Source organism: Populus alba, chromosome 3, assembly GCF_005239225.2.
Source record: "Populus alba chromosome 3, ASM523922v2, whole genome shotgun sequence".
Taxonomy (NCBI): Eukaryota; Viridiplantae; Streptophyta; class Magnoliopsida; order Malpighiales; family Salicaceae; genus Populus; species Populus alba.
Genome location: NC_133286.1, coordinates 4,895,590 through 4,906,141, shown reverse-complemented (window position 1 = coordinate 4,906,141; position 10,552 = coordinate 4,895,590). Strand labels below are relative to the sequence as shown.

The 10,552-nt window shown below is 32.1% G+C and overlaps 1 protein-coding gene across 4 annotated transcripts; it reads left to right on the top strand.

Annotated features, from left to right (window-relative positions):
* The first annotated feature begins 4,072 nt into the window (after positions 1–4,072).
* LOC118037870 (zinc finger BED domain-containing protein DAYSLEEPER) lies at positions 4,073–9,696 on the top strand. 4 transcript variants are annotated; one of them, XM_073408201.1, is made up of 4 exons: positions 4,073–4,225; positions 4,365–4,419; positions 5,838–5,922; positions 6,760–9,696. In XM_073408201.1, the coding sequence occupies exons 3-4, from the start codon at positions 5,913–5,915 to the stop codon at positions 9,423–9,425; spliced, it is 2,676 nt and encodes an 891-aa protein (XP_073264302.1). In that variant the 5' UTR covers positions 4,073–4,225; positions 4,365–4,419; positions 5,838–5,912; the 3' UTR covers positions 9,426–9,696. The 4 variants fall into 4 exon arrangements, with proteins under 4 accessions (XP_073264302.1, XP_034899909.1, XP_073264303.1 ...); XM_073408202.1 differs by having other exon boundaries at positions 4,075–4,269; XM_035044018.2 differs by lacking the exon at positions 5,838–5,922.
* The last annotated feature ends 856 nt before the right edge of the window (positions 9,697–10,552 follow it).

Here is a 10,552-nt window from a genome sequence, read left to right as displayed (position 1 = left end):
TTATAATAATAATTTATAATGTATTTTTAAATTATTTTTTTAAATTATGTTGACATACATTCATTTCACTGTGTATTACATTTCTTTTCTTCTTCTTCTTCTTTTTTTTTAAAATTTTTTTTATTTATATTATCTTTCAATATTAATATTAAAGTGATTGAGAATTAGATTTTGTAATTTATTTATTTTTATTCTGTTTTTTTATATGATTAAAGTGGTTCACGAGTTTGGTAGGGTATTTTTTTTTATTTTTTCTTATCTATTTTATTTTTCAATATAAAATGATTGAGAATTAGCTTTTATAATTTATTTATTTTTATTATGTTAACATGATTAAAGTGATTCACGAGTTTGGTAAGGTGATTTTTTATTCTTTTTAATTGAACTTAATTTTATTATCATTTATTTTTTTTCCCTCTTGAATAGTTAAAAAGATAATTTTTTTAAAAAACTCATGTTATTAAACTTGCAGTCAACTTTCTCATTGCTTGAATGTTCCACTGATTTACTACAACGACCTTTATATTTATTTAAAATGACATGAAATATAGGCATCTTAAAGAAGATAGAAATGGACCTATCTCATATTAATAGTTTATTAAAAAGATTAATATATATTTGTTAAAAAAAAGCTTTTCGATTAAAATCTTTTCATTGGAATGTTGAGCAAAAATAATTCTAGAAATATTTCCAATAAAAATTCTTGATTTTTTTCTCAAATCTTAAATAAAATAAATATCAAACCAACACAAATCACATTGCTAAATAAACAAGTCAATGACTAACATAATTTTGACAATGTTAATAAATAAAAAAGATACCACAATTCTTAGTTTTAATATTTCAAAAGATATCACCATACAAATCATGCAATAAGAAGTTTGAACTTCAAAAATAAGCTTTCAACAATTGCGTTAATAAGTTTGTGGCAATTACATAAATATTGATTCTAATTTTTATGCATAACTTGAACACTTCAATAATATATTATCAACCTATCTTTTTTTTTTTTTCCAACCATTTAAAGAATAACTCTTTCCAATATCCAAAAGATATTCTAATAATATTAGAATGATTTACGAGCTATTGAACTACTTTAAAAAGATTTGATGCCTTCGATTCCAATTTTCTCATAGCTTCAATTATCTTGGTCGGCTTCCAAACTTGATGGTTTGTGTTGATAATAGCTTATGTAATATTATTCATTGCATAGGTCATCATTTTAAATTATAAGGATAATCACTTGTCATTGGTGCTTTTCATTTTGTATATTTCAAAGATTAAGTTACAAACAATGATGGAGTAAATGATAATGGACATTGTGTTCTTTGTATTGATGAAGCACTTTCACAATCATAGGGATAAAATTTCTTTAAATAAATCTCATTACTTGCTTGCATCTCATCAATACCATCAATATCCATCTCCCTTCTCTTTTCCCCTATCTTTAAACATATTTTATAGCACTTTTGACTTGAGCTCTAGTTGTTATATCTTTCTCATTTAATTATTATATCTAGCGCATTTAACTTTTTCAAGAATATCTAAGTGATGAAGAGGCTTTCCTCAAATAAACTTTAGCTAAGGATTGACTTTGTAACAATTAATAAATAAATAAAACAAACAAACAAATGATCAAAGCTTTGATAACCAAATAATCACAAGTTTGAAACTCTCTACCACCGTTATATTTAATAAAATTAAGCACAAGTTAGTATGAACATATGCATGCTTTAAGCTTAAATGACTTTCACTTGAGGGAGGTGTGTTAGAGATGACGTTTTGATAATGATGATGATGATGATGACAACTAAATCATAATATTCAGTTAAGTTATGTTATTAGAATTTTTTTTTTTTTTTTTTGTATTTTACCTTCTCTTGCTAAGAAAATACTTCTGTTTATTTCAAAATACTTCAATTAGTATACAGTTAACACCCTATTAAGAAAGAAGAAGGGTGATTTTACATAAAATTAATGCCCTAATGAAAAAAATAGATCCAATAATAAGCCAACTTTATTCAATTTTTTAACCTTAGAACAATTAAAAAATATGGTAAAATAACATAGCTAAAAAAATATTTAGAGAAATAATACAGTTTCACGATTCACTATCATCATCTATGACTTATATGTTGCATTCAACATCTATGACTCTCGAGTTGCAGATGATAATAGGAACTTGTTCAAAAAATATATGTAGGATAGTTTTTTCCGCTCTCTAATTCCTTAAGAAAAAAAACTAACTTCACAATTCACAACCCAACTTTAAAATTTAGAAACATAATTTATAATTCATCATCTAGCCAACATAATTAAAAGATCAACAAACATCACAATGTATCCGAACTAACAATTAACAATTAATAATTAAAAACAATGGTTCACATAACATTTTATTAAATTTAAACTAAATGCATAATTCTTATAACATTAAATCATATAATCTAACTACATTTAAAAATCATCCTGGATGAGCCTGGAGTGCTTTAGCATATTCCTCCTATTAATGCTCGCAAACCCAAACATTGAATTTACATTTTCATCATTATAGATGGGTATACCAACATACCGAGTTGGACTAACCTCATTTTGTGTCATCCTCCAAGTAATTTCAACTTTAATTTCAAATATATTCCAACTAAGTCAATCACATAACATTCTAGATAGTTTGTTAAGAGACATATCTAATATAGCATTTAAGAACTTAGTACTTTCTCCATTGTAAATGATATCATTGTTGTTATTGACAATAATACCAATATATAAGCATAGTTTTCTAATATTACTAAATATTTTGTCAAACAACATAACAAATCCCAAGCTATAATTTATATTATAGGAGGTTAATCAAAGTACATGATTTATCAACAAAACCTAACTGATAACCTAACCAAAGAAAACCCATGAATAATAAAACTATCAACCCAATTGATGAATTTTATAGCCAAATAACATATTTATACCTAATTCAACTAAATCCCTAATTTAACTTAAAAAACACGAACTCTAACCCTAATTCATAATCAACAACAACAATAACAACAACATAAAATCATCAATTTTCTTTTAAAATAACAAAATTAACAATTCAAATCAATGTATTTTATAGCTAAGTAGCCTAATTAAAAAAACCATGATTTTTTAAATCACTAATTTTAAACCTTAATATTTTCAAGATAAATAATTAACACAAATTATATCAAATTGATAAAGAGGAAGTGTGTAATATACCTCGAAGTGTTAAATGTAGATGATAATGATCTTTAGTGACTGTAACAACTGAATATTTAGTGAAAGACATGCGGGTGGAGAGAGAGAGAAATTACATTATAGTGGAGAGAGAAGGCGTGGTCTCATAATGAAAGTGAAATTGTTTTAAGGTAAAGGGGATAAGAGAGAAATGATTCTTGGTGATGGCGGGGACATGGGATGGGTATTGATTGTGTGGAGAAAAGAGAAATAAAAAGAGAAAAGAGAAAAAATATAGATTTGAGAATTTAAAATAGTTTGAAGTCACTATTGTTATTGCGTCTTAAAAGTCACTATTATTGAATACAATACATTTTTCGTATATGATAATAGCAACTTGTGAAATTATCTAGATATTTTTTTGCTATATTATTTTTTTATGTTTTTTTGTCCCTTTCTCTCTTTTATTTAGTTAAAATAATGGAATGAATTATGACTTATCCCTAAATTTTTAATGAAATATTTAGTAAATCCCTTTATTTTAAAAAATAAATATCAAGCTACTAATTTTCTTATTTGATTGTAACCTAGCTTTATTTTCGTTTTTCATTATAACTAAAATTGTTTCTATCATATCTTTTTTTTTTTGTAATTCAATTTTCTGATTTTACCTATTGAAGACAAAATCATAAGTGCTTTCAAAAACATTAATTTAGAAATTTTAAAAGAAATTAATAGGAAATTTTGATTGAGGTGCGAAGTTATGATTTTAAAGAAAAGGGACTAACATTAAAAATAATGAAAAATATAGGGACTAAACTGTTATCTACTCTGTAATAATAATAATAATAATAATAAGTAGAAGAGGCCCTCAGCAGACTCGGAATCTGTTTAGGCCATAGCCTACCCCCCTTGTGAAGAAGGTCCAATTTAGGGTTTTGTTTGGTTCTTCTATTTCTTCCTTTTCTTTTCTAATTTCAAAGCTCCAAACTTTCAAAAGAAAGCTCTAAACTTTTGCTTTGCAGCTCGTCAAGTAAGCCTCAAAGCCCATCATCATCATCATCTTCTTCTTCCTCCGTAATTTTTCTTTTTTGGATTTTTTATTTTTAAAATCAACTAATTTAAAAAAAAAATCAAGAAATTTAATTTTGTTTTTCTTCTTCTTCTTGCAGGGTGGTAGTTTCTTTTCCTGAATTGTCTCCCTTCAGTTCAGATCTGTCAGTCAAGGTAAGAAGAACTTGCTGTTGTTACTTCGTTTCTGCTTGTTTTCTTTGACCTGTATGGGTTTTGTTTGGTGGGTTTGTCGTAAAAAACTTTCTTACTGTTTGTTTCAGTGTGGTGGGTTAAGGTTGTTCTGCTTGTTGGGTTTGATTCATAGTCCTGCCTCTGCTGTTTCTTTCTTCTCACTTCATCAGTTCTTTTTCGGCTAGGGTCAGGGTTAGGGCTTTTTTGTGGTTGTAGAGTTATGATATAGCTCATTTGGTGTAATTCTTTTGAGTAAATTCCTAGGAGCTTTCACTCTATACTGGTTGATGGTTGTCCCATGTCAAACTGTGACAAATGCAATCCTCACCAATTTTTCGAACCATTGCCTGTGAACATGCCTATTTCAACGTTCCCGTATGTTTGGTGTTTCTTGCTGGCGTAGACATTTTAGTTTACCAGTCAGGCATCTATTATTTGAAAGTCTGTCATATGGGAGATTATCGAACTTTCTTTAATGCACTTGAACGCTCTTATTCTGCATGTTTATATTGGACTGGATGCTAAATAGTTAGTTCTAAGAGCTCCATGATAGGTGTTGTCAAGAGGCGCTGAGATGCTCGTGAGCACCTGGTCAATATATCTGTTAGTTTTCCCTGTTTTGACCTATTTGCCCACATTCTTTATATCCACCACCACAAATAATTTAAGGGTATAGTTGTATAGGAGATGATAATCATGAAATGCATATGAGGGCCTCGAGTGAAGGAGATGAAAGCATGGATGATAATGTGTTGGAAGATGATATTTAAGCTTAACTATTTTAATCTATTTGCTCTTCTAAGTTGTCTTATTTTGTTTTTAAGGGTGAATAGTATAACTTTTTGTAACTATGTTCAAATATTTTGAGTTTCAGTTTGATTTTCTAATCTTAATTTTTAACATATATATATATATATATTTGTGATTTATATATTATAATATTATACATATATTTTAATTGAATTTATAGCATAGCGCCTTGTTTTATTGAGGTGAGCACTTCGGCAAGCGCATGGCGCTTTGGATGTTTGACATCCTTGATGCCTTAGGATGCCTTTTGCTTTTGACAACACTTTCCATGATTAGTGTTTATAATTGAAGGTGATCAATTGATTCTGATTTGAACTTTTTACCATTATTGATGTTCCTTTTTGTTGCTCAAAGTTGTAAAAATCCATTGATTGTATGAGAGTTTACTTGGGGTATTGCAAGCTTATTTTCTGTGCCAACATCTTTTGTTTGATATCTTTCTGAAGTTTTGAGAGGAATCCTCTTTACTTTGCTTCTTCTTAACTTGTAAGGTGCCACCACTTCATTATGAGTGCAACATTTGTCCTCTTGCCTAAAGAAGCTACTATTACTTTCATTACTTGCTACCTTCTTTTTAACAATGTTCAAAGTAGTACACATCAGTGTTGTCAAAGGTGAAAGGCGCCAAGCCTGTAAAATGCTCGAGGCGCTAGGCGCACACCTTAATGAACCAAGGTGATATGCTATAAATAAAAAAATATATATGTATAATATTATATTATATTATATAAATCTAAAATATATATCTTTCCAATTAAGATAGATCATTATAAAATCAAAAGAAAATATAAAATGCAATAACATAGTCATATAAAGTTACATTTTTCACCTTTAAAACAAAATAAGATAATTTAAATAGTAAATAGACAAATAGATTAAAAAGCAAACTTAAATATCATCATCAACATCATCCATTAATTTCAAAAACATCTTCATCCTTGCGTTCCTGTACTGTGCTTGTGTTATTGTTCTTTGACTTCTGTTCAATGCAAAGTGTGTTTGGTGTTTCTCTTCAAGTGTCCTTCCTTGATTGCATGTCTCCCACTTTAATGATTTTTTTATTCTTTTTTACCCTAATCTTTGTTTTTTACAAAAATACCCCTAAGTTGTTTCTTGTGGTAAATTAAAAAAATGGACAAATAGGTCAAATTATAAATTAGTTAAAATAAAAAGAAAAACTCAACAAAAAAATTAGTATTTCAATCAGGCGCTTGCTTTAACGCCGGGTGCCCACTCATGAGGCGCCTGCCTAGGCGGCACTTCATTAAAATTCATCGCTAGAGGCTAATAAAAGTGTTGTGGCCTTGCCTCGCTTGGGCGAGCGTCTCAGTGCCTTTTGACAACATTGGTACACATTCCTTGCACACTATTTAAATGCTATTTTTTATTTTTTTATCGTTGAGTTTGAAATTTGTTATGATTATTCTGCACAAAAATGAAATTTATAGTTCTCCATCGTTGTCTTATTTGTTTTTTCACGCCATCTAATTCCTGCAATTTATGCTACTGCAGGATCAAGCCTTGTCATGGAAGTAGAAGACCCCATGAGTCCCACTATGGCGATTATCCCTGTGACGCCAACAAATAACAATGGGCCACCCACTTCTGAGGATCAGCCTAATAAACGGAGAAGAAAGAAGTCTATTGTCTGGGAACACTTCACAATTGAAACTGTTGGAGCTGGTTGTATGAGAGCATGCTGTAAACAGTGCAAGAAATCATTTGCATATATTACTGGTACAAAGCTTGCAGGAACCAGCCACCTCAAACGACATATTGCCCTGGGGATCTGCCCTGTAAGCCGTCAGAAAAATGAATCATCACCGTATCCACCAGGCTTGAAAACAGGCCCTCCTAAGAAACGTTTCCGAGCATCTCCTGGATTCTCCGCCATTCCCTTGGATCAGGACCGCTGCAACCATGAGATAGCTAAGATGATCATACAGCATGATTATCCACTCCACATAGTGGAACATCCTGCTTTCATTGATTTTGTCCGGACTCTTCAACCTCATTACAATATGGTGAATTTTAACACCATTCAAGGTGAATGTGTGGCTGTGTACCTGAGGGAGAAGCAAAGCCTTTTAAACCTTATCGGTGGAATTCCTGGACGAGTCAATCTCACATTGTATTTGGGGACTTCAAATCTAGATATCGGATATGCTTTCTTAACAGGTCACTTCGTTGATGGTGATTGGAATTTACAGCAACGGATCCTTAATGTTGTGACATTACCTTTCTATGATTCTGATTATGCCTTCAATGAAGCAATTGTGTCTTGCCTATCTGATTGGCAATTGGAGAGCAAGTTATTTACTCTTACCCTTGATCAATCCTTCTCAAATGAGACCATAATTGGAAATCTAAGAGGACTTCTTTCTGTCAAGAACCCATTTGTGCTCCATGGTCAATTACTGAAAGGGAATTGCTATGCTCGTGTATTAAGTCATCTTGCACAAGATGCACTCAGTGCTACAGGGGATATTGTCATGAGAATCCGTGAAAGTGTGAAGTATGTGAAAACTTCAGAAGCTCATGACGAGAAGTTCACTGAACTAAGGCAACAACTTCAAGTCCCTAGCACAAAAGACCTCATTATTGATGATCAAACTAAATGGAATACAACTTACCAAATGCTGGAGGCTGCCTGTGAATTGAAAGAAGTATTTGCTTGCTTAGATACTTCTGACCCTGTTTACAAGATAAACCCATCAATCGATGATTGGCAGAAGGCGGATATTCTCTGCACATACTTGAAGCTTTTATATGATGCAGCTAACATTTTGACAGGCCCATCATACCCTCCTGCCCATGTATTTTACCATGAAGTGTACAAAATCCAGTTGGAGCTGACAAGTGCAGCCATGAGCCATGACCCCTTTGTCAGAAACCTGACCAAACCCTTGAAAGAAAAGTTTGATCAATATTGGAAGGATTGCTTCCTTATTTTGGCAATTGCAGTAGTCATGGATCCAAGGTTTAAGATGAAGCTTCTTGAATTTAGCTTCCCGAAGGTCTTTGGTGAGGATGCTGGTATGTGGATCAAGAGTGTTGATGATGGTATTCATGAACTCTTGGTAGGCTATCTTACACCAAATTTTCATCTACCAGCAACAGATGTGGAAGAAGGGCATGTCAGCATTCCTCAATCAGACAATCTTCAAGAAATTGAAGTAGCACCTGCTCCGGAGGAACACTTTCAAAGACTACCTGCCCAAGAAGTACTTCATCAAGTGGTACACCCTGACAAAGCAACTCCTCAAGAAGTGTCTCTTCAAGATGGGCACCAACAAGAGGTATCCCTTCATGAGTCGCTCCTTCAAGAAGTGCCCTTACAGGTAGTGACCCCTCAAGAGATGCATGCTGAAGAAGTACCTTCCCAAGAAGTATCATCTCATGAGATATACACTGAAGTGCCCTCCCAGGAACCACTCTCCCATGAAATGCATCCTCAAGAAGCAACTCCTCATGAGTCGCATACTGAACAAGTGCCTTCTCAAGAGATGCAAAGTGAAGAAGTTCCCTCCCAAGAAGTACGCTCGCAAGAGATGAACAATGAAGAAATACACCCTCAAGACATTCACACTGAAGAAGTTCTCTCCCAAGAAGTATCTGCTCAAGAGATTTGCTCTGAAGAAGTTCCATCCCAAGAAGTATCCATTCAAGAGATGCAGACAGAAGAAGCGTTGCCTCAAGCGATGCAGACAGAAGATTTGATGCAGACAGAAGATTTGCCACCGCAAGAGATGCAACTCCAAGTAATCTGTCAAGGGATGCAGCCTCAAGAATTGCACACTCAAGATCTACCTATGCTTTCTATTGGAGATGGGCTTTCAGATTTTGATATATACATCTCTGAGATTACAAGTGGGCAACATTTCAAGTCAGAATTGGATCAGTATCTAGAGGAGTCGCTTCTGCCTCGTGTGCATGAGTTTGATGTGTTAGGTTGGTGGAAACTAAACAGACTGAAGTATCCAACACTTTCCAAGATGGCTGTTGATATTTTATCGATACCAGTGTCTACTGTTACTTCTGATTCTGTGTTTGACACTGAAAACAAAAGGATAGATAGCTACAGGAGTTCACTGCGTCCTGTGACACTTGAAGCCCTTGTATGCGCCAAGGATTGGCTCCAGCATGGATCATCATTGTTGTCATCACCATCACTGTAGGTTTCTAACGCACCTGTGAAGAAAGATTTTAGGTATCTTGTAGGAACCTGTTTTGCCCTTAAACAGTGTAGGTTTAGGCTTATGCTATTGCTCTTCTTTTTCTTTTTTTTCTCCTGCCATATAAGATGTTTGATTAGGATTTGTTCTGCTTCTTGGTTTTCAGTGATTACTTCGGATTAGTGCCTTTTGTCATTCATGTCGCATTGTGCTAAGCTTTGATAGCACATGCTAATATCAATATGCAGGCTTCAGTTTCCTTTCTTGTTGTCAATTCATCATGTATTTTAAAAATGAAAAAGAATCAAAATTAGCATTTTATTCTCTTCTTTATTGTGGCTTTAATTCGATGATATAAACCTGTCCCACTGAATTATGGTGTAAAGCCTGCAAATATCACCGGGTGGTTCCTTGAATAGCTGTTTGTCTGCAATATCTTCTAATGGCTCACGGAGATGATGCAAGGAGCGCTAGCTAGTTTTTTAATATTGGTATTTATTCAACATATTTTTGCAAGTTTTATTTTTGCTACTACTATGAGAAAATTGATCAACATATTGGAGTAGTCTCCATTAGGGTATTTGGTAAACAGAGATCAAGTTAACAGAATCAGTGAAGTCTCCAATGTATTATTTTATTAGGTAGTTTTTTTATTACTATTTTAAAATAGAAAAAACAAAAATAAAAGAGACATATTTCCTTGTAATTTCTATTTTTAAAAATACATTAAATTTATTATAAAACTGTTTTAAAGATAAATTTATTGTATATTTTTTATTCATGTTTCTCGAAGTTTATGTTTTTTTATTGTTTTTTTTTTTTTTTTTTTTTTCATGAGATACTAATTAAACACAAGTTAAATCTAATAGATATATTATAAAATGTTAAGAAAAACCATTATCCCAATAAAAAAACTTAAAATTAGAATTGAAAACCTAAAAAAGAAGTCTGCTATCAATTACACAAATTGGAGTTTGTCCATCTTTGACTCCTTGAATCATGCTTTCTAGTAGGTATTGGTTCGTACTCCTTCTTCCTTGATCAATTAATTATTATTATTATTATTATTTCTAGTAGTGCTCTTTTTTTTTTCATCCATATATTTTTTTAATTTTTCCCATACATGACCA